Raw genomic sequence first — 19,411 nt, 5'->3', positions numbered from 1 at the left:
GTTTTGGTGATTTTGTATATTTCCTTGTATTTACAAAATTTTGGTTATAAAAACAATTTCATGAATAGTCAATATAGATTTATTTATAGATTCCATGAGATTTCCCTTTTAATTTCCTGAATTGTATTGATACTCATCATGATTCCATTAAATGAATCCATGCCCATCATGATTTCTTGAGCTCAATCCATGCTCTTCATAATTTCATGAATTGTGTTCATGAAAGTTTTGTTTTCAAGATATTTTTTTCTATTGTATATTTTATGAATTTATTTCAAATGTTGTCCATTTTGATTTTCTGAATTATATTCATATCCATAATAATTACATGAACTAATACCGAATCGGTCATGGATTATGTTGATGAAAGTTTTTTCATTCATGTTCTTGATTTATCGGTAGAATCAAGATCATAATTATATGAAGTAATTAATTCTATGTCCATCATGGATTCTATAAATTTGTTTTATTCTTAACAAACTTTCATTTTTAATGTAAACTTTCTATAATATTTTGAATACGGTTGAAACTTGAATATTTTATGTAATAAATTTACCGAATGAAAAATAATGGAGCATCTTACGTACATGATGTAACTAGGAACAGCACAATATAATTTTTTTCTATTTTAAAATTAAATAAAGTAAAAAACCTCTCGAATTATTTAATAAAACTTCTTAGCACATATTCTTTAAACTCAAGCCTATTTTTGAAGTACTTAAACTGTAAAATGATATGTGTTATGTGTGTATACACACAAAAATTCAAAGTCAAACTAAATTACCAACTAATTCATTTCGCGAAGTTAATGTTATTTTTTATATCTAGAATTTCATTTTAACTCTTGGTGCTGTAGAATCAAATTTATCATAGAATTGAAATCTAAAAACAATTTCAAATATAACCGAGTAATATTTTAAATGAATTGAATTGTTAAAATAATTTCGTAAAATTGAGATTGAATTGTGGGTAATTGAGAATATTTTGCGTAATAGTCATGGAGTAATCGAACGGGACTTTATTTCAAAGTATGGGTCAGTTAAAAGATAAAATTTGATCACTTTATGGAAGTAATTGACAACTGAATCGATTTCAAATTAAGTTCACAGATGCCCATGAGATTATTTCAAATGACATAATACTCTTCACATTTCGTAATAAAAATCCTTTTGGGGAAAAAAAATCTAATATTATTATCCTAAAAAAAAAAAAAAAAGAAACCGTCATTTTTAAAAATTATATAATCTTAAACTCTGCTTTAATGTGTTATTTCAAGAGTTCTGAAGATTTTCCGAAACAAAATAAACGATAAGATATAATTGAAGCTATTATGTCCTCTATTTTATTCAAGGATATGCATGTTACCAAGAAATTATCTACTGTATCGATCCCAAATGAAATTTGTTGATTGATTCGAGTGCGATGATATCGTTCTCATTTTCTTAAAAATAAATATAGCATTTAAAAAGTCTTCAACTATCTCCAAAAGGTTAATCTAGCATACATTTTGTCAAGCTTTTAATGAGTATGTAAAATGAGATAATATCATTACCATCTCTCTATATTCAAAGGCGAAAGTCTGTTTGAGACCACCAATAAGGATCGAGTGTTTTTTCCCAGCAGTTTGCAAATCTTTAAGAGGTGGTTCGCAAAGCCTTCAAGGCTTCGTGTAGTTCGCGCACAGTATCAAAAATGCGAAATTCTATTGTTTCAAACCATTGTTACAGATGAAATTTTCTCCAATATCTTTTAATTAGCTTCAACATGACGGTTTTTGTTAATTGCTAATATTTTTTAGATCAGTTTGCGATATTTTTCAAGCCTTTTAAGTTGAGTGACTGGTATGCAATATTGAAACATTTTTATTCTCATTGTTATGTTTAAAAAATAGAATCAGATGAATATCGAGGGGGAAAAAATGAAAAACCTAATTAAAGCTCGCTGAGCTCACAGCTTAAATTTTCAAGTAAAAATGTGTTCTAGAAACAAAAACGCAAACTAACGTGAGTTATCAAAAATTAAAGAAATATTATTAATTATCACAGGTAATTTTAAAATTCTTATTTGTCCAAATGGCGTTTCTACGTCAAGACATTTAAAATTATTAAATTCAAATACTAAAACTTTTTCTTACCAAATATTAAATAATAATTTTTTTTTATATCTTTTATATAAACACAAATTTTAAATTCTCTATCTTCATATTATTATCCTACAGATGAAAATATCATAAAACTTATTATAAAAATAATCCAAATTTCACGGTTACCATAAAATACATAAACAAATATTAAATCTAAATCAATTAAGAGCCAAGGAAGAATTATATTTTAACAAATTTGATGAGCGGTATGGAGCTGAATTTAATTAACTTACATTCATTAACATTCCAATTTATATTTAACTCGACTTTAATACGCCATCTATATTATATAAAACGCTATTACGTATGTATCAATAAAACCGATGATACTTCTTTTCTCGCGTTGGCAACAGTTTTCATTTTTAATTGATAGGATTCGGCGCGCAAGAGCACGTAGTGAGCATCATATGGCTAATCTATATTATATAAAACGCTAATAACATACGTTTTAATTGATAGGCTTCGGCGCGCAAGAGCACGTAGTGAGTATCATATGTCTAATCGGGTGAATTCTCACCGAATTATCAACCTCACCGAATTATCAATCACAAAATTATCTTCATCGAAGCTTTACATCCGGCGTTCAGTACAATTTCATATTGTTTTACAACACATGGTTTTAGCCCTCTGGTGGGAAAGACTTTAAAACAAAGCTTACAACAGTTACTTTTCTCAACAACTGAAATTTAGAATAGTGTAATTAAGAAAAATATGCGAACTGTTTTCAATTTCAAATTAATATTGAAATGCACAGGTTTAGAATTTTCTACAGTGAAAAGGTTTCGGAACTTCAGTGTTCAAAAAAGTATACAAAAGCTAGACGTTAAGAACGTATCCAATGAGCGAGCAAAGCGAGCATCGGATTGCGAAGCAATACGAAATGAACTGCGAAAGCAGTTCCGGGGGTTGGCGAGCACCAGCGAGCAGAGGGCGAAGCCTCCTAGTCTTGTTTATAAAAGATCAGCTGGCGCTCAGGTCATAGGTCACGTGTCTGTGTATCTGTGCTTGACTACTTCTCGAGTTGCAAGTACCTAATTAAGTATTTAAGTTTCCATTTTTTATTTATTTTATGAAAGCGATTTTTTTTCTTCATAATAGTGTAAAAATAAGTTAACACAGAAAGATGAAAAATTATTGTATTTATCTCTCTCTGTGTAGAAATTGCGGTATTCCATCAATTTGAATAAAAGTCAATTTTAATTCAGACTGGAGATAATTGCGTAATAATTCCTAGAATAAAAAGTGGCCAAACACTTCTTTTTTTCATATTGCTTTCAGTATTAGTTATGGCTTTATAATAGTTTGGGATAGACAAATATAGTTAGAAAATGTGGTTTAAAAATGTGAGTTGGTGATTTTCACTGAACTTTAAATCATCATTTGTGTTTATATTGAAAACTAGTTGTATAGCCGTTCTTCGTTCCGGGTGTGAAAAAGTAAACAGTCGATGAATCGGTAAACTTTAAGGATCGCAACGAAATCATGTAACTGAAAGACATATACTTACACAATTAATAAAGCTAAAATAATTCCCCTTTTATAATTATTTTCTCAGGACTGTGGATTTACGTTATTAGATTAAGCAGAACTTATTTTTATCATTTCAGCTTTCCAAAAAAAATTTAACTATATTCAATATCATTTGTCTGTTGCTCAAGACCAACTCATGAGTCCAGATTTACCACAATTGAGCGGTTTTCTTTGGTACTAGTTTGGCCCGTAAAAACTCTCTTTCCACAGTATCTAAAAAACACAGTATCTTCCACTTTAAAAAAAATACACTATTGGTGCTGTTTTAATCGATACCAAATACAATAATTGTTCTTATATTAATTCCTTTGGAACTTACTAAAACAGCACAATTGCCATTATAATAATTGTGCTTATTACCAACATTTATGGAGATTAAGCATTTTGATGATTTATTATGTTTCATCTCTGCAAAAATTGGTACAATTTCTTTATTAATTTTTACCTTTTAGTATATAACTTGCTTTTTATTCCAATTAGTTCTTATTAACTAAATAAAGTCAATAATGGTAAGGCAATTTTTTACGATTTTCCCCTCCCCCGAAAAAAAAACAAGTACCTTTGTAACGCTTTTTTTCTTCTTGTTTCTAAGTACGTTGCTTATTTTTTCATTTCATTTAATATTTATTAGCAAAATTAAGTAAGCATCATTGGAGTCAATTATAGTATGGCGAATTTCGACGCTTCTTCCAAAAGATTTATCACCATGGATTTAGTTTTTCAAAATTTAAAAGCATAATTCAAAACAAAATAAATAGCAGATGGTATTATAGAAAGTTTCGAATTACTGATTTGTTGACGTAGCCTGCCTATGCCATCACTTTCATGTTGATCATTTAATTTATTTGGCTTGTCGGAGGAAAAAATAATTAAAAAACGCGTAATAAGCTGCATTTTCGATTGATAAGACCTATAAGGGGTCACTCGCTAACGATGTTAAACTCTGAAATGTTTGAAAAAGCAGAATCATGTATAATAGTTCAATATTTATTCATAAATGATAATACCAATATATTTCTCTTTGTTTTTATCAATTGCTAGTTCTAAACCTACAAAAAAAATACTATTTTTTAATCGTCTCTCTCGAAACAATCGAATAGAATTTTTTCAAGGATTTTTAGGATCTGGAGCTAAATTTGCAATCCATCAGAATTTCATGACGCCGGTACAAACATTTCTGGAGAGATGCGCACAAATTCTTCTTTTTAATATTATAGATGATGTAAAAAATTTTTGAAAGCTGTAATAAAAAATTCCAAAACTGCTTTAATATTTAAAACATGTAACTATGTTAAATTTTATGTTGATTAGTACGAAATAAGAATAAGAACTTGAATAATTTACGCATTGGATAATGAATAAATAAAATAAATTTCCATCTGACTAATAATATTTTAACATGTATTCGTTACTCTTTTTTTTAAAATGCTTACAATACATTAAAAGAAAGGAAATTATAAAAATAAAGAAAAAAATTAATGGAATATTACAATTTTTATGCTCCGGGCATTATAGCGCAGATAACTATAAATACAACATATTACAATGTTTCATATTTTAGTTTGGGACGCTTAATATTGATTTAATTTTTTGCGTACTTCATATCTCCAGAACTTTATAAGTGATTTAATGTACTTTTGCAAAAAATTATTAATTTGTTTTGCACTAAGATGCAGTTTTAACATTTCATGCAAAAAAATTATTTAATGCATTTTTATAATTATATTACATAATAACAATCGAATAATTTCGAATTGTAAATTACACTAATTTGTGCTTAATTTTAATTAGCAAAATACAAAATTTGAAAAATATTTGCCGAATAATTCATAAGATATAAAAATTTTAAAAAAACTGCTACTTGAATATTTATTTGTGACTTTGGTTTTTAATTTTGCACAATTATTGCTACCCTTTGTACTGCACTGTTGATTTTTTTTTTTACGCTCAGATAATTACACATCTTTTCGAAAAACAATGCAGATTTTTGTTACAGTATTTTTTATGGGATTTTTTTTTGGTACTGCATGTTCAAATATCCTTTTTGAATTTGAAAATCTCTTTACGTTCAAATATTACAAAGTTAAAGAGTTTATTGTTTTTTAACAAAGAAATCTCACGGAAGAAATTTAGGAAAAAAATTAAATTTTGCTAAACCATTTATCGTGTATTGGGATGCTATATTTCAATTTGTTTGATTGTGCCATAATTTAGCAATTGATCTTGCTGTAAATCTCTTTAAAACGGTTCAGAACACTTACAGTAATAATTGTTATTAACTATTTTTCTTTTAAAATATGAAGCTCCATCCCCTGCTAGCATCGCTCACCTATACCAATGAACATCTTAAGTTTCCATTTTTAAACAGAAATTTTATTGAGAAACAAAATTCATTCCATTCATTTTTATATTTTTATTGGTACCAAGATTCTCATACGCACCAATAGAATTGAAAAGTAAATTCGAAAATATTTTTTTTTAAATGATGTTTGTTTTATTCTTTACGAGCAGAATTTTTTTTTTCTAAGTTACTCAGAGAATACCCCTCCAGTTTGATCATCATTAAAATCAGTTCTTCTATACAGATTCGCCTTTTCATTGACATTTGTTTAAACTTTTAGTGGATGACACTTTCATATTAAAACAGTTTTTCTCAAATATTAATTCGTTAATTAAACAGGGATGGGCGAAAACGAAATGGAATTTTCGGATTTTTCACATAGTATTTTAAAAATAACATCAGTGATAATTTCTAACTTATAGCTCTATTTGAACAAAAAATAGTTTGTTGATGCTGTTGACGTATGCCATTAAGGTAGAGGGGGTGCGATTGTTCTTGTTTCTCCAGTGGCGCCATCTATAGCCAAGAATTCGACTTCTGCCACCCCCATAAGTCACACCCGCTTATAGGGTGGACCCATTTATACATCCATTCATTCCTCCACAGATCGTAATTTTGACCTGAATCAGAGAACGATCAATCTCCAATTCAGTACCCCCAGAGATATTGATTTGTTATGTGAACATGGATTACTTTGAGACTCGACAGATTTAATGTGCATCAGTCACCATTTACTACACGGGGAGTCTTCGGCCGGCAAGGATCGAACCCACGACCACTTGGACATGGGTCCAGTGCCCTACCAACCAGGCTATCCCGGCCACAAAAATAGTTTACTGCGCATATTTAATTATTTTATATTTGCTGTGTCAGATAAATTCACTAAAGAGCATTACGTGGTAGCACGTGTGTTCCACGTCACCAAATTTATACTTTTATAGTTTTCTGATATCACGTGCCTTTTTTTAAAATTCCTACTATTAGTTCACACTCTCTGGATATATACTTGTTCAAATATTCAATCGTTAATAAAATACTTTTTATTCATCCACTCAGATTCAAATACATTTTTTTAAACTTGTAGTGGTTTTTCACTTGATGTTAATACAGTTTTTTCAAGTATTAATTCATCAACTAAATTTAATTAATTAGTTTTGGTTTTATATGGGAGAAAATTTTTTAATTATTTAATAAAAAGTAATTAAAATAAAATTTTTCTTTGTTTATCTAAGTAAGAATTTACTTAATTTTTTTATTTTATTTTTTATATTGCAGATTGTAGGTAGAACCTTTACAATTAAAACTCATAGGCTCGCATGATTAATAATAGGAAAAAAGTGCATAGTTTGATTTTAACAAAGCTTCCTATTTCTTTTATTATCCATTAAAACCGCCATTGAAATCATTAGCATTTTTTTTAAATATTATCTTTACGTTGTATTGAATATTTTAATAACGAATTCAACGCGATACTATACAAATGTAAGAAACAAATTAAATCCACTCTCTCTAAAGCAATATGAGTTTATCCTTACACATTGTCTTGATTTTTGACTGAATGATTTTATCTCGAAATACTTGAAAATCTTTAAAAACGAACCAACTGGTTGCCGGAAGCGGGTAGTATTTAAATAAATAAAACTTTTTAAAAATTTTCCTACTATCAGCAAAAGGCCTATAATTTTTATTATTATGTTATCACTTTTATTAGTGGCTCATTATTATTTTTAAATATAATGTAAACTTTGTTTTGTTTTTAATAAGCACGAAAAAGGAGATGATATCATTATAATTTTTTACACTGTTAAAAATGTTTGCAAAAATCATCGAATAAATAAAATATTTTTCAAATATTTGGAAATCATCATTTTAATTTTCAATTACTTATTATTAGTTTAATGTTGTTACTTTTTACTGCGTATTTATCTCTTACAATTTTTTCTGTATCTTTTTACCGAATAAATTTTGTGTTACGTAACATCATCTCTGTCTTACCATCCCTGACCTTATTGTTCCAAAGGGTCGGGATGGTGTACCAAATGATGATAATGGCGTACCAAAGTTCCACTGAAATGCGTATTATAAAAGATTTTACTCTTTGTGATTTTTAAGCGTATTTAATGAAATTTTGTTTTAATCACTCCCGAAATTTTAAGGATAAGAGAAGTTAGAAGAATTGTGGTTTACTCTATAAATTATTTAAATGGAATATTTTTTGTTCTAATTGCAGACCCTACTAAATGACGCAACAGGGATGCTTGCACCTTTTCAGTCAGTTTCTCTGCTGGTCTCATGGCCCTTTACCCGGATAAGCCGCTGGACACCCACCCCCGCTGTAATGGGGCGGTGCAGGACGACGGACCGCTACTGGGCGGACTCCAACACATGACCCTCTGCGCATCGGGCCGCCTGTCACCTGGTCATGACCTCGGTTATCACACTCTGAACACTACTGTCTCCGCAGACGAGACTCTGAGCCCAGAGAGGCTAGACCGGTCCTTGCTGCCACCCGCGGTGTTCGAAAAGCAAACGACTCCCAGTTGTTGGAATTTTCGCGGCTGCCCAAGCCCCTTTCTGCATCGGGAAGAATTCAGCGTCAAGACGGGGCTGCCCAGCGAGACAACACCCCGTTCTGCGGACACGGAGAGACTCGTTGCCACTTTCAAGGTGAGAAATTCGTCTTTGATATTTAATCTTGAGCAAGTTCAATAGAGCAACAACCTGTTGCTGTACTTTATTTGTCATTTATTTTTTAGTTCGTACATTTTCTAAAACACTTCGATTTACCCTTTGCGCTGCAGAAAATTTTCTATTTTAACAAAATTTCATGATTCAGTAGATCATAGTATGGTTACATTTAAAACTTTACTGACCCTTAATTTTCCACATACTTATTTAATTTAACGTACTTTTTACAACATTCATTTGATCATTTAAACACATTGGATCTTTGCACCTTTATAAAAAATAAGTTTCGATCGCATCAATGATGCGATCGAAACTTATTTAAGACCCCCAATAAGATATTAATTCGCGATACGCAATGGATCATTTTCTCATTCTTAATTTCACTAATACTTCACTAATTTCACAATTTGTAACCTATTTAATTGAAAATAAATATAATTTATATGGCTCTTCCGACCTTTAATTTTTAACATACTTCGTTAAGTTTAATTAAAGCATTCTTTTAACAAAACATTCAATTTATCATTAACATCGTTATTAAATAAAAATTGAGTTTCTTTCGCGTAATAGTGCTTTATTTGAATAAATTGCTAATCTGCAAATTAATTTGGATCATTTCAATATTTTTAATTTCACAACATCACTTTAAATATCTGAGCTATTCATCAATTTCGGCATATTAAATTTAAAAAAATATTGCAATTTTTATTATACGAATTATGTAACATTTGCCCGAAAAATAGAATTTTACGATATTCAATTGACTATTTCAGTTTAGTTAATTGATCATCTTTAATAACAAGTGATATTAAAAAAAATATTTTTAAAGTCAATTTCTATTTAGAAAAATTTTGTTTTAGTTTTTTTTACTAAATAATTACAATTGTTTTCTCCCCCATATGAAACTAAAAGTAATTAATTAATGAAATGTATTTAATTAATGAATTAAGTAATGTAATTTAATTGATGTATTTAATTAATATATTTAATTAATGAATTAATATTTGAGAAAAACTATTAATATGAAAGTGTCATCCACTACAAGTTTAAAAAAAATGTATTTGACATTGAGTGGATGAATAAAAAGTATTTTATTAACGATTGAAAAATTTGAGCAAGATATAGGGAGTAGGAATTGAATAACATCAATAGGAATTGAATAACATCAATAGGAATTGAATAACAATAGTAAGAATTGAATAACAATAGTAGGAATTGAATAACAATAATAGGAATTGAATAACAATAGTAAGAATTGAATAACAATAGTAGGAATTGAATAACAATAGTAGGAATTGAATAACAATAGTAGGAATTGAATAACAATAGTAAGAATTGAATAACAATAGTACGAATTGAATAAGAATAGTAGGAATTGAATAACAATAATAGGAATTGAATAAGAATAGTACGAATTGAATAAGAATAGTAGGAATTGAATAACAATAATAGGAATTGAATAACAATAGTAAGAATTGAATAACAATAGTAGGAATTGAATAACAATAATAGGAATTGAATAACAATAGTAAGAATTGAATAACAATAGTATGAATTGAATAACAATAGTAGGAATTGAATAACAATAATAGGAATTGAATAACAATAGTAGGAATTGAATAACAATAGTAGGAATTGAATAACAATAATAGGAATTGAATAACAATAGTAGGAATTGAATAACAATAGTAAGAATTGAATAACAATGGTAAGACTTGAATAAAAATAGTAGGAATTGAATAACAATAGTAGGAATTGAATAACAATAGTAGGAATTGAATAACAATAGTAGGAATTGAATAACAATTAAAAATAATAAAGCTTCTTTTACTCGAATGGTGTTTAATTTAAATGAATTAATGGAACAATTCTTTCTTTTAAGAGGCCCTTCCTTTCTCGATCGAACTCAACAGTCAAAGGGGTGGAAAATTCTAAATTGTATGCTTTTAATCCTTTACATTTAATTTTCACAAATAAACTCCTGATAGATATTTACTTTATTTGGCACTACAATCGATACATGTAAAATATAAAACCGTCACTTTACCAGAATTTGAAATATAAAGCGTAGAATATTATAGATCCGCTATTAATTTTTTCTTACAAAATTATGCCGATATAATTCTTCAATAAGCGATTTTTGAAAGGTAGTTAAATAATAAACAGTTATTAGTTTTTAAATTTTTGATAAGTAGCCTTATTTTGATTAACGTATTATTATTTTTATAACGTAACGTATGTATTTTATTATCTTTATTTTTTATTTAAATATCATCATTAACTTTAAAAAATTTTTTTGGCTTCATCCAAATCGCTGTTCATAAATTTAAATCGCAACATGGTTAAATTTTCAAAAAATCTAAGAACTAACGACGTATAGTTTTAAATTACCAACTCAAAACCACAAATCGCATCATTTTATTGCTTTAAAGTTTTGAGGAAAAATTCATAGAAGTTATAAAAAATCATCCAGTGATATTTCTCCTAATCACATGGAGCGACCTCTTTAATTTCTGCCTTTTTTGAAAGGTACTGTGCCGTATAACATTACTATGTTATCAAAGTTTGCAAAAATAATATCGAGAATACGCCAATTAAAAATTTAAGCTAGAATGCAAGATGCCGATGATAAGGACCTCTTAAAATTGACTCATGATTTTTATCAGCTTCAAATTTAATTTTAATTTGATATTTACCTAATTTTAATGCATTTAATTAAAAACTAAGGAATTTAAATCGCTTAGATTATGTTACATTTATCCAAAATTATATTTATCCTTTGTTACGAAACAGTTAATTTAAATTTCACCAATTCATTTGAATAAATTGACAATTTAGAGTATTCCGTGGATTGTTTCTCTAATATTTTTTTAAAGTCAATTTTTCGATATTTAATTCATCACGGCAGCAACTTTAATTAAAATTTAGCAAAAATAATTAGTCATCAAACATAATTAGTTATCAATCAAAATATGTATTATTTAAGCAAAATTACCACTTAATAATGTTTTAAGGATTGTTCCATAAACTTTAAATTCAATTATAATTTTATAAATCTTATATTTCCCTTTAATTTGAAGCATATTTAATTTCGATATTTCTGTATGTTTAACTAAAAACAAATATTATTCCTCTCAGACTTAATCCTAAATTTGACCAAATCTAACACTCTGCAGTATTCAATCAAAAAAATTCAACACAACATTATTATTAAAAAAAAAAAGAAAACTTCTATTACACTAATAATGTTTGATTTTACAAAAAAAGTTACCTATTTTCACGGAATAATTTTTAGCCTTTTTAGTTTTTCATTTCAACAATAATTCGTAAAACAAAATGTAGAGAAATAAGTTTTCTAAAATGTTATGAAACTAGATCAAACAGATTGGTTTTGAGGGAAAAGACATTTAAGTTTAATGAATAAAATTTGTATATAATTTTAAAACTCGTTTCATGTTGTATAAAATTTGGGAACTTCTTTGAAAATGTTTATGTAACTTTTGTTTGTATTCAACATAGGGAGACAATACTAAAATCAAATCTCATCATTATTTTAAATAGAGCGATGATTAAAATTTAGATTGGTTGATGTTTTAAACTAGAACTTTTTGTTTTGTAAAACTAATTTCAACATGATTAAAAATGACGATATTATGAATGACTTATTTTGAATAAACAAAAGCTTATTTTTAAATTGAAAAATATTATTTAGTTTGAACTACATAAAATAAATATATAAAAATATTAAATGGTTGATTTAACTGTCTAGTATTCTCACATGAAAAAAATCATGCCACCGTTGCCCTTCAGGTGTGATTATGTTTTGTTTATTAAAGTGTAAATTTTTGTTTTCTATGATTTCTTTTCTTTTTCCCTATTCTCAACGGTTCTTTTTTCTTTCTTCTTGGATAACCGAAAGATCGATCGCTCGATATTTAAGTGAATTTTGAGAAAAACGCAATTAGCGAAACATTTTTTACTTTTTTTTCAAGTAAGATTTTGTGATTATTAAAGTGTTCAATGTTTAGTTTTAGAACTTTTGTAACCGAAATTCCAATGATCATAGAAAACTGCATCCAATAATATGCAGTTTGTTCCGCCATAACATCTTTTAATAAATATTTTTGAAAACCAAGTCAAAAATGAAATTAAAAAAAAAAACATTAGTAGGAGTAGCATATGAAAACGTTATCGAAAATTTGCAGCAAATGAAAATGTTATTTTGTGATTATTAAAGTGTTCAATGTTTAGTTTTAGAACTTTTGTAACCGAAATTCCAATGATCATAGAAAACTGCATCCAATAATATGCAGTTTGTTCCGCCATAACATCTTTTAATAAATATTTTTGAAAACCAAGTCAAAAATGAAATTAAAAAAAAAACATTAGTAGGAGTAGCATATGAAAACGTTATCGAAAATTTGCAACAAATGAAAATGTTATCGAAAATTTGCAGCATATGAAAACGTTATCGAAAATTTGCAGCATATGAAACCATTATCGAAAATTTGCAGTATATGAAAACGTTATCGAAAATTTGCAAATCACTATTGAATAAGAATGTATAAAAATAAACATAGAGACCTCTTTGTTTACTCGAAGAAACAGAAAGGGATTTAATGGAAATTATTAGAAGCTTTTTAAATTTTCATCTCTCAATCAAACAAGTTATGGTGTTTTCAGCATCGCCTTCCACATTAGTGATTCTCAGCTATCGATCATTTTTATTTTTATTTAAATATTAACATGCTCATCCGAATGTGTATATTTTTTTCGATCTCGGTTTCGAGAAAGATTCTACTAATATACATTAAGGGTGGTCATTACAGAAGACCTTGATGCTTCCAAAGAGAAGATTTAAGTTTAGAAGTGCACATTGGCACTACACTAATTCTCTTGTTAACGACATTAATTCCACACCATCTCTCCATAACGCGTGGATATGCATTTTACTTTGATTAGCCTCTTTCGGCTTCTGTGGTTTTTTTTTTCCTTAATATTTTTTTTCTTCTTCCGGATACTGTGGTTTTTACTAGTTTTGTTCCGAACCTTTATTTTTATATTTTTCCTTAGCAGCATTTTACGTTTTAAATTTTTAATCACTTCTGTTTCTTCTCATTCACGTCTGGCAAGTCTTGATAATGGGCGCCTGTTTTCGATGGTTGAAATATGTCGACTGTCCTTTCCTGTTTAGATAGTTTTGAAGCGAAGGAAGTAATAAATGCACTTTTAGTTTCAAATTCTTTACATTAATATTTTTTAAATTTTAATTTGAAACAAATCGAACAATTCAAAAATAAATATTATATATGTATATATATATATATATATATATATTTTATTCAGTTTGTTACTCATAAAATCAATTAGCGAAGCAGGATGTTTTGAAAAAAAAAATATTGGGGAAGTTTCTCTTTTTGAAAACTTAAATATTTGTATAATTATGTAATGGCGAAGCTTTGTAATGATCCAGAAACTCTGTTAATGTCCTCTAACTAAATTCTTGAATTTTCTTCCTTTGAAAGAAATTTTTTAATTTAAATGATAACGCTTAAAAGGATTTTATACAATGATATATGTATTTTAAATCGGAATAATAATTTTCCCATTAATGAAATTCAAACCAAACATTTTAAAACTAATTTTTTATTACTTAAATGATCGCTTATTTTACAGCTTTTTTCAGATTCTGTGTCATTTCAATTAAACGAAACGAGTTTTGAGATTTTGATAGGATGATTTATATAGGAATAAAAGTCACAGTTTTAAAAAAATGAAAACCTTTAGTAATCTGATTTTTTAATATTTATTATCAAGGTCTTGTTTCGTGCAAATTTTTTTTAAAATACTGATTTCATTCAAAATCATTCGTTTATATTTTTAGGCTGTTTTTTTTTCGAAATCACTGTCTTCGCATAAAATAACATTATTTTATGCTGTTTTCGTTACTGATGTGAGTTTTCTACAGTTATTCATAACCATTAAGTCAAGTTAAATCGATCTTTAGTTAGCGCTCTCTACAGGGTGTCCCAAAAGGTCGTTTACAAACTTAACATGCTGGTCTGTCATATCATGATGAACAAGATTTACATAGGAACTTGCGTCCGAAAATTAAAACTGCGACCGCTAGAAGGCGATAATTGCACGAAAACGGGAGAGTGGGAAAAACAATCATTTCAGGCGTGGACGTTGAAGGAGAAGGATGAATGAGTTTAGTAACGCAGAAATGGCCGACATGCATTACATATACGGCGCCGCTGATGGAAATGGACGAGCCGCGGCACGGACGTACCTTGAGCGCTTCCCAAACAGACGTCAGCCAAGTCATGTTTTCTTTGGACGATTGCACCGCAGATTATGTGAATCAGGTGCTTTCGTAGCACGTAGCCACATCGGTCGAGAATGTGCTACACGCACACCTGTCGTAGATGAAACCGTGCTACAGGAGTATGCCATCAACCCGCAAAGAAGTCTCTGAGAAGGTCACCATAATGCGCATACTGCACGATGACATGCAACACCCTTACCACTTCCAAAAAGTACAGGCATTGTGCGCTGACGATTATCCCAAACGCATTGCATTATCACGCTAGTATTTGCAACAGCGGGTCGCACAGCCAGATTTTCCATCATGGATTTTGTTTTCTGATGAATCCTGCTTTACACGGGATGGTGTCGTGAACCTGTACAACATGCACGTATGGGCGCATGAAAACCCAAGATGTACACGTGCCCATGCACATCAACAACGTTTCAGCGTAAACGTTTGGGCTGGTATTATCGGTGACATGCTGATTGGCCCTTACCTTCTACCTGAACGCCTTGACGGAAATACCTATCGCATTTTTTTAGAAAGAGTTTTGCCGAATCTGATGGGTGACGTTCCAGCCGCTACACGCCGAAACATCTGGTTTCAGCATGATGGAGTGCCTGCCCACTTTAGTTACGCTGTTCGGGAATACCTCGATAGGATTTATCCTAATCGCTGGATCGGTAGAGGCGGACCAGTCCCATGGCCGCCGTGATCCCCCGACCTGACTCCCCTGGACCTGTGGGGACACATGAAGTCCATAGTGTACGAGACACCTGTAACATCGGACATGGATCTTATCGCCAGGATCGCGGAAGCGGCAGCACGCGTCCGTGACACTCTTGGCCAATTTGAACGGGTTCGTGAATCCATGCACCGACACTGTGAAACGTGCATTGTGGCGAATGGAAGGAATTTTGAGCATTTGCTGTGATGTATAATAAAAATCATATTAACACCGCTATCGATATCATTTTTTTTCTCCTCATCCAAACCTGCACTTATCGCCTTCTAGCGGTCTCAGTTTTAATTTTCGGACACAAGTTCCTATGTAAATCTTGTTCATCATGATATGACAGACCAGCATGTTAAGTTTGTAAACGACCTTTTGGGACACCCTGTATACTAATTTTGAAAATAATGCAAAATGTCAATATATATGGAAAGCCTCTAGTTTTGAGAAAATGAAAAGCGTTTGAAACCCAAGGAGGAAGAACTGTTTATGTCCATTTCTCACAAAAAGTATGAATGTTACTCATTATTACTAAGTTTTGACAAATTTATAACGTGAAAAATTGGTTCTCCCCGAGAGTTATTGCACAGGGAAGAAGGACCGTACCGTCCATTTTACGCGCAAAGCTGTTTATTCTTCACAAATCAGCTTTTATAGACCTAAACCGTTCTTTTCCCCCGTGGTTAAAATGTCAGTCCGTAATTTTTAATATTTAAAAAGCGACTTCTATATTGTATTAGCTGGGATATTATTAATTGATTTTGACAACTTTCGTCTAGGTAGGAAATTTTTGCAATTTTGCAGATGAGTGATTTAAAAAAAAAAAAAAAAAAAAAGCTTTTTTACTTTTGAAACATTTAGATTGTTTTACTGTAAAGCCCGGATGAATCTTTACTACAAAATCGTACTAAATAAGTTTAAAAACACATCCTTAATTCGATTTTGCGCTTTGATCATTTTTTATACAAAATTTTTTAAGCGAAGAAATGCATACATATTTTGATGTTAACACTGTTGAAAATATTCAACAGTATTAACATTGGTTTTGATTTATAAAATTATTATTTATAATTAAAATAGTATAAAATTATGTAATGAATAATTTTAACATTTGGTTTCTTTACTGTATTAAAAGTTCACAGTTTCTTGATTTAAAGCAAGATTTCTCATCAGACTATTCAATTAATTCAGAGTTTGTGCTAACAGATGAAAATTTTGAAATTACTTTCTATTAAAGGTTACAATCAAAATAGTATTACATTTACGTAATTAATTAAAAATGTTTGAACACTGATATAATTAATTTAGTTGAAAATCGAAGAAATTATATTAGTTTATTATACTTAATTAAAACAGCACCTTTATTTTGGGGAATCGCTCCAAAAATATTTATAAAAAAAAGAGGCATTAAGCAAATTTTTGAAACACTTACGTTATATTTAAATAAATACAATTATCATAATAATATCTCATTTCTGTTTTGAAGGGAAAAAAAAAATCTCATCAGTAAATTTTGGTTGAGGAAATTTAAAACCAGTGATATAAAGGAGTTTTTTCCCCCATTTCTTTTCTTTTTTTCTCTTTTTTATTAATAATAAAAAAAAACACATTTATCTGGACATTTAAACAAATCGATTACTAAGCAGTTTAACGATTTGGTATACTTTTCTCGTACTTTCTTTGGATGAATACCAGTAGGCTTGATTGGTTAAACAACAACATGCATTTCTGTACACTGTAAAAAATTCCGTCTCAAATTCCAGCATAAAGTATCTGTACTTTAGATGCATCATCCATAAAATCTATTTCACAGTAAAATTCAGTTTTACTGTTAAATATTAATTTTTACAGCGAAATTTATTTAAATAGAATGATTCAGTGATTTCGCTGTAATTATTACGGCAACAATCACGACAAATCAGAATTTTTTTTCATAAAATTTTACCGTTAAAAATTAATTTTACCGTAAATGTATGCTGGTAATTTGTTTAACCACCCTGGTAAACTATGTTGGTAATTTAATTCCAAATTTCTAACAATGTACAGTTAAATAAAAACTTTTGAGCCCGGTTATTCTTAACTGATTAATTATATCAACATTTAAATATTATGTTTTGAATAAAAATATTTGTTTAAAAAGTTAAAAAAAAGCATAGTTATAAAATCATTCAATAGATGATTTCAACAATTTATGCAAACGTATCAAAATCTTACAAATCCTTTGAACGAATGAATAAGTATTCAATGCCTTTAAGTAAGAATTCTTTGTATAAGAAATCTTTGTATAAGAAATCTTTGTATAAGAAATCTTTGTATAAGAATTCTTTGTATAAGAAATCTTTGTATAGGAATTCTTTGTATAAGAATTCTTTGTTTAAGAATCCAAATAATAAGAAATTTCTGTAACACAAGGAAAAGTTTTGCTTCCATATGATTTATTTAAATGAAAATCAGATCCGTTGATTTTAAACATATGATTTTTTAAAAAAAATTAAATAAAACATTTAGTTGAAATGTTAATCAAAATTGTTTCTAAAAGCATTCAATGGGTTTTAGCAATTAGTTTACCAGCATTGATAGATGGTAAATTGCTTGATTGAAATTTTTAAAAAAACATTAAAGATTTTAAGACATTTAAGTAAAAAGACATTTCTGTAGTAAAGTGGAAACTTTATATTTTTTTTAAAGATTGATTTGAATAAAAAGAATTCAATGATTTTTAAATTGCAATTTTTAAACAAAAATGAAATATTACCTTTAGTTAAAAAGTTGATCAAAATTATTTATAAAAATATGCAATGGTTAGTTTCGGCAATTTGTATATTTATATTCGAATCTCGTAGGTTCTTTGGTTGATTAGTATTTTAGTAAGATGACATTTCTATAATTTAACTGAAACAATTATTTTCTTGTGATAGATTTAAATGAAAGAGAATTCAATAATTTTAAATCCATTTTGTTCCTCGAAAAATAATATCGAACACTTAGTTAAAATGTCAATCAAAATTATTTATGAAGTCAACAAAACAAAGGCAGCCTTTACGAAATTGTTTACCTATTAATTTTAGGCAACTCATGAATTGTGTTTTTAGAACAGTTCATTACAAAAAAAAAACAAAAAAAGAAAAATAATAATATCAAAAAATCTGTTACTTTATTTAATAAAATTTTAAAATAAAAGATTTGAAAAAAAAAATGCAGCCTTTGCGGAATTGTTTGCCTACCAATTTTAGGCAACTCGTCAACTATTTCTCCAGTTTGCTACTCTAAGAATATCAGGAGAAAAAAATATTAATTCCTTTCCTTAGTAACAGATTTAGAATTTGCAAACCATAAATATAAAGCCTATTTTTTAATTTTATTTATTTATTATTATTATTATTTGTTTTTTTTTTGGTAAGAAAGAATTATGAATATAGTGCAATAGCATTATAAGTTTCAGTGCAAAAACACGTTCTCAGCTTATCTTCTTTCTAGCTTTAATTCTCTGCGTGGGTTCATTTTAGTTTGTGGGTAGGACAATGGAAAAATAAAAATGCACAACAATACACATTCTAAAAAATTCATTGCCAGATGCCAGGAAAAGCAAATCATTTATCACTCATTATCTTCCCTCACAAACGATTATCTGTAAATATTTTATAAAAACATAGCGTTAAAAATTTT

At 28.8% G+C, this 19,411-nt stretch overlaps 1 protein-coding gene across 3 annotated transcripts in view; it reads left to right on the top strand.

Moving 5' to 3' along the window:
- The window catches only part of LOC107440538 (F-box/LRR-repeat protein 7), a 117,038-nt gene that overhangs the window by 59,167 nt on the left and 38,460 nt on the right, over window positions 1–19,411 (top strand). For all 3 annotated transcript variants that reach the window (XM_087153465.1, XM_016053495.4, XM_071184131.2), the window contains one exon: window positions 8,245–8,681. In XM_087153465.1, coding sequence (XP_087009591.1) covers window positions 8,307–8,681 — 375 coding nt within the window. In that variant the 5' untranslated portion in view covers window positions 8,245–8,306. The remainder of the gene's footprint in view (window positions 1–8,244; window positions 8,682–19,411) is intronic.

This window comes from Parasteatoda tepidariorum, chromosome 10, assembly GCF_982258835.1.
Source record: "Parasteatoda tepidariorum strain Cologne lab strain chromosome 10, Ptep-v5.0, whole genome shotgun sequence".
Classification (NCBI taxonomy): domain Eukaryota; kingdom Metazoa; phylum Arthropoda; class Arachnida; order Araneae; family Theridiidae; genus Parasteatoda; species Parasteatoda tepidariorum.
This window is presented reverse-complemented; position numbering and strand designations above follow the sequence as displayed.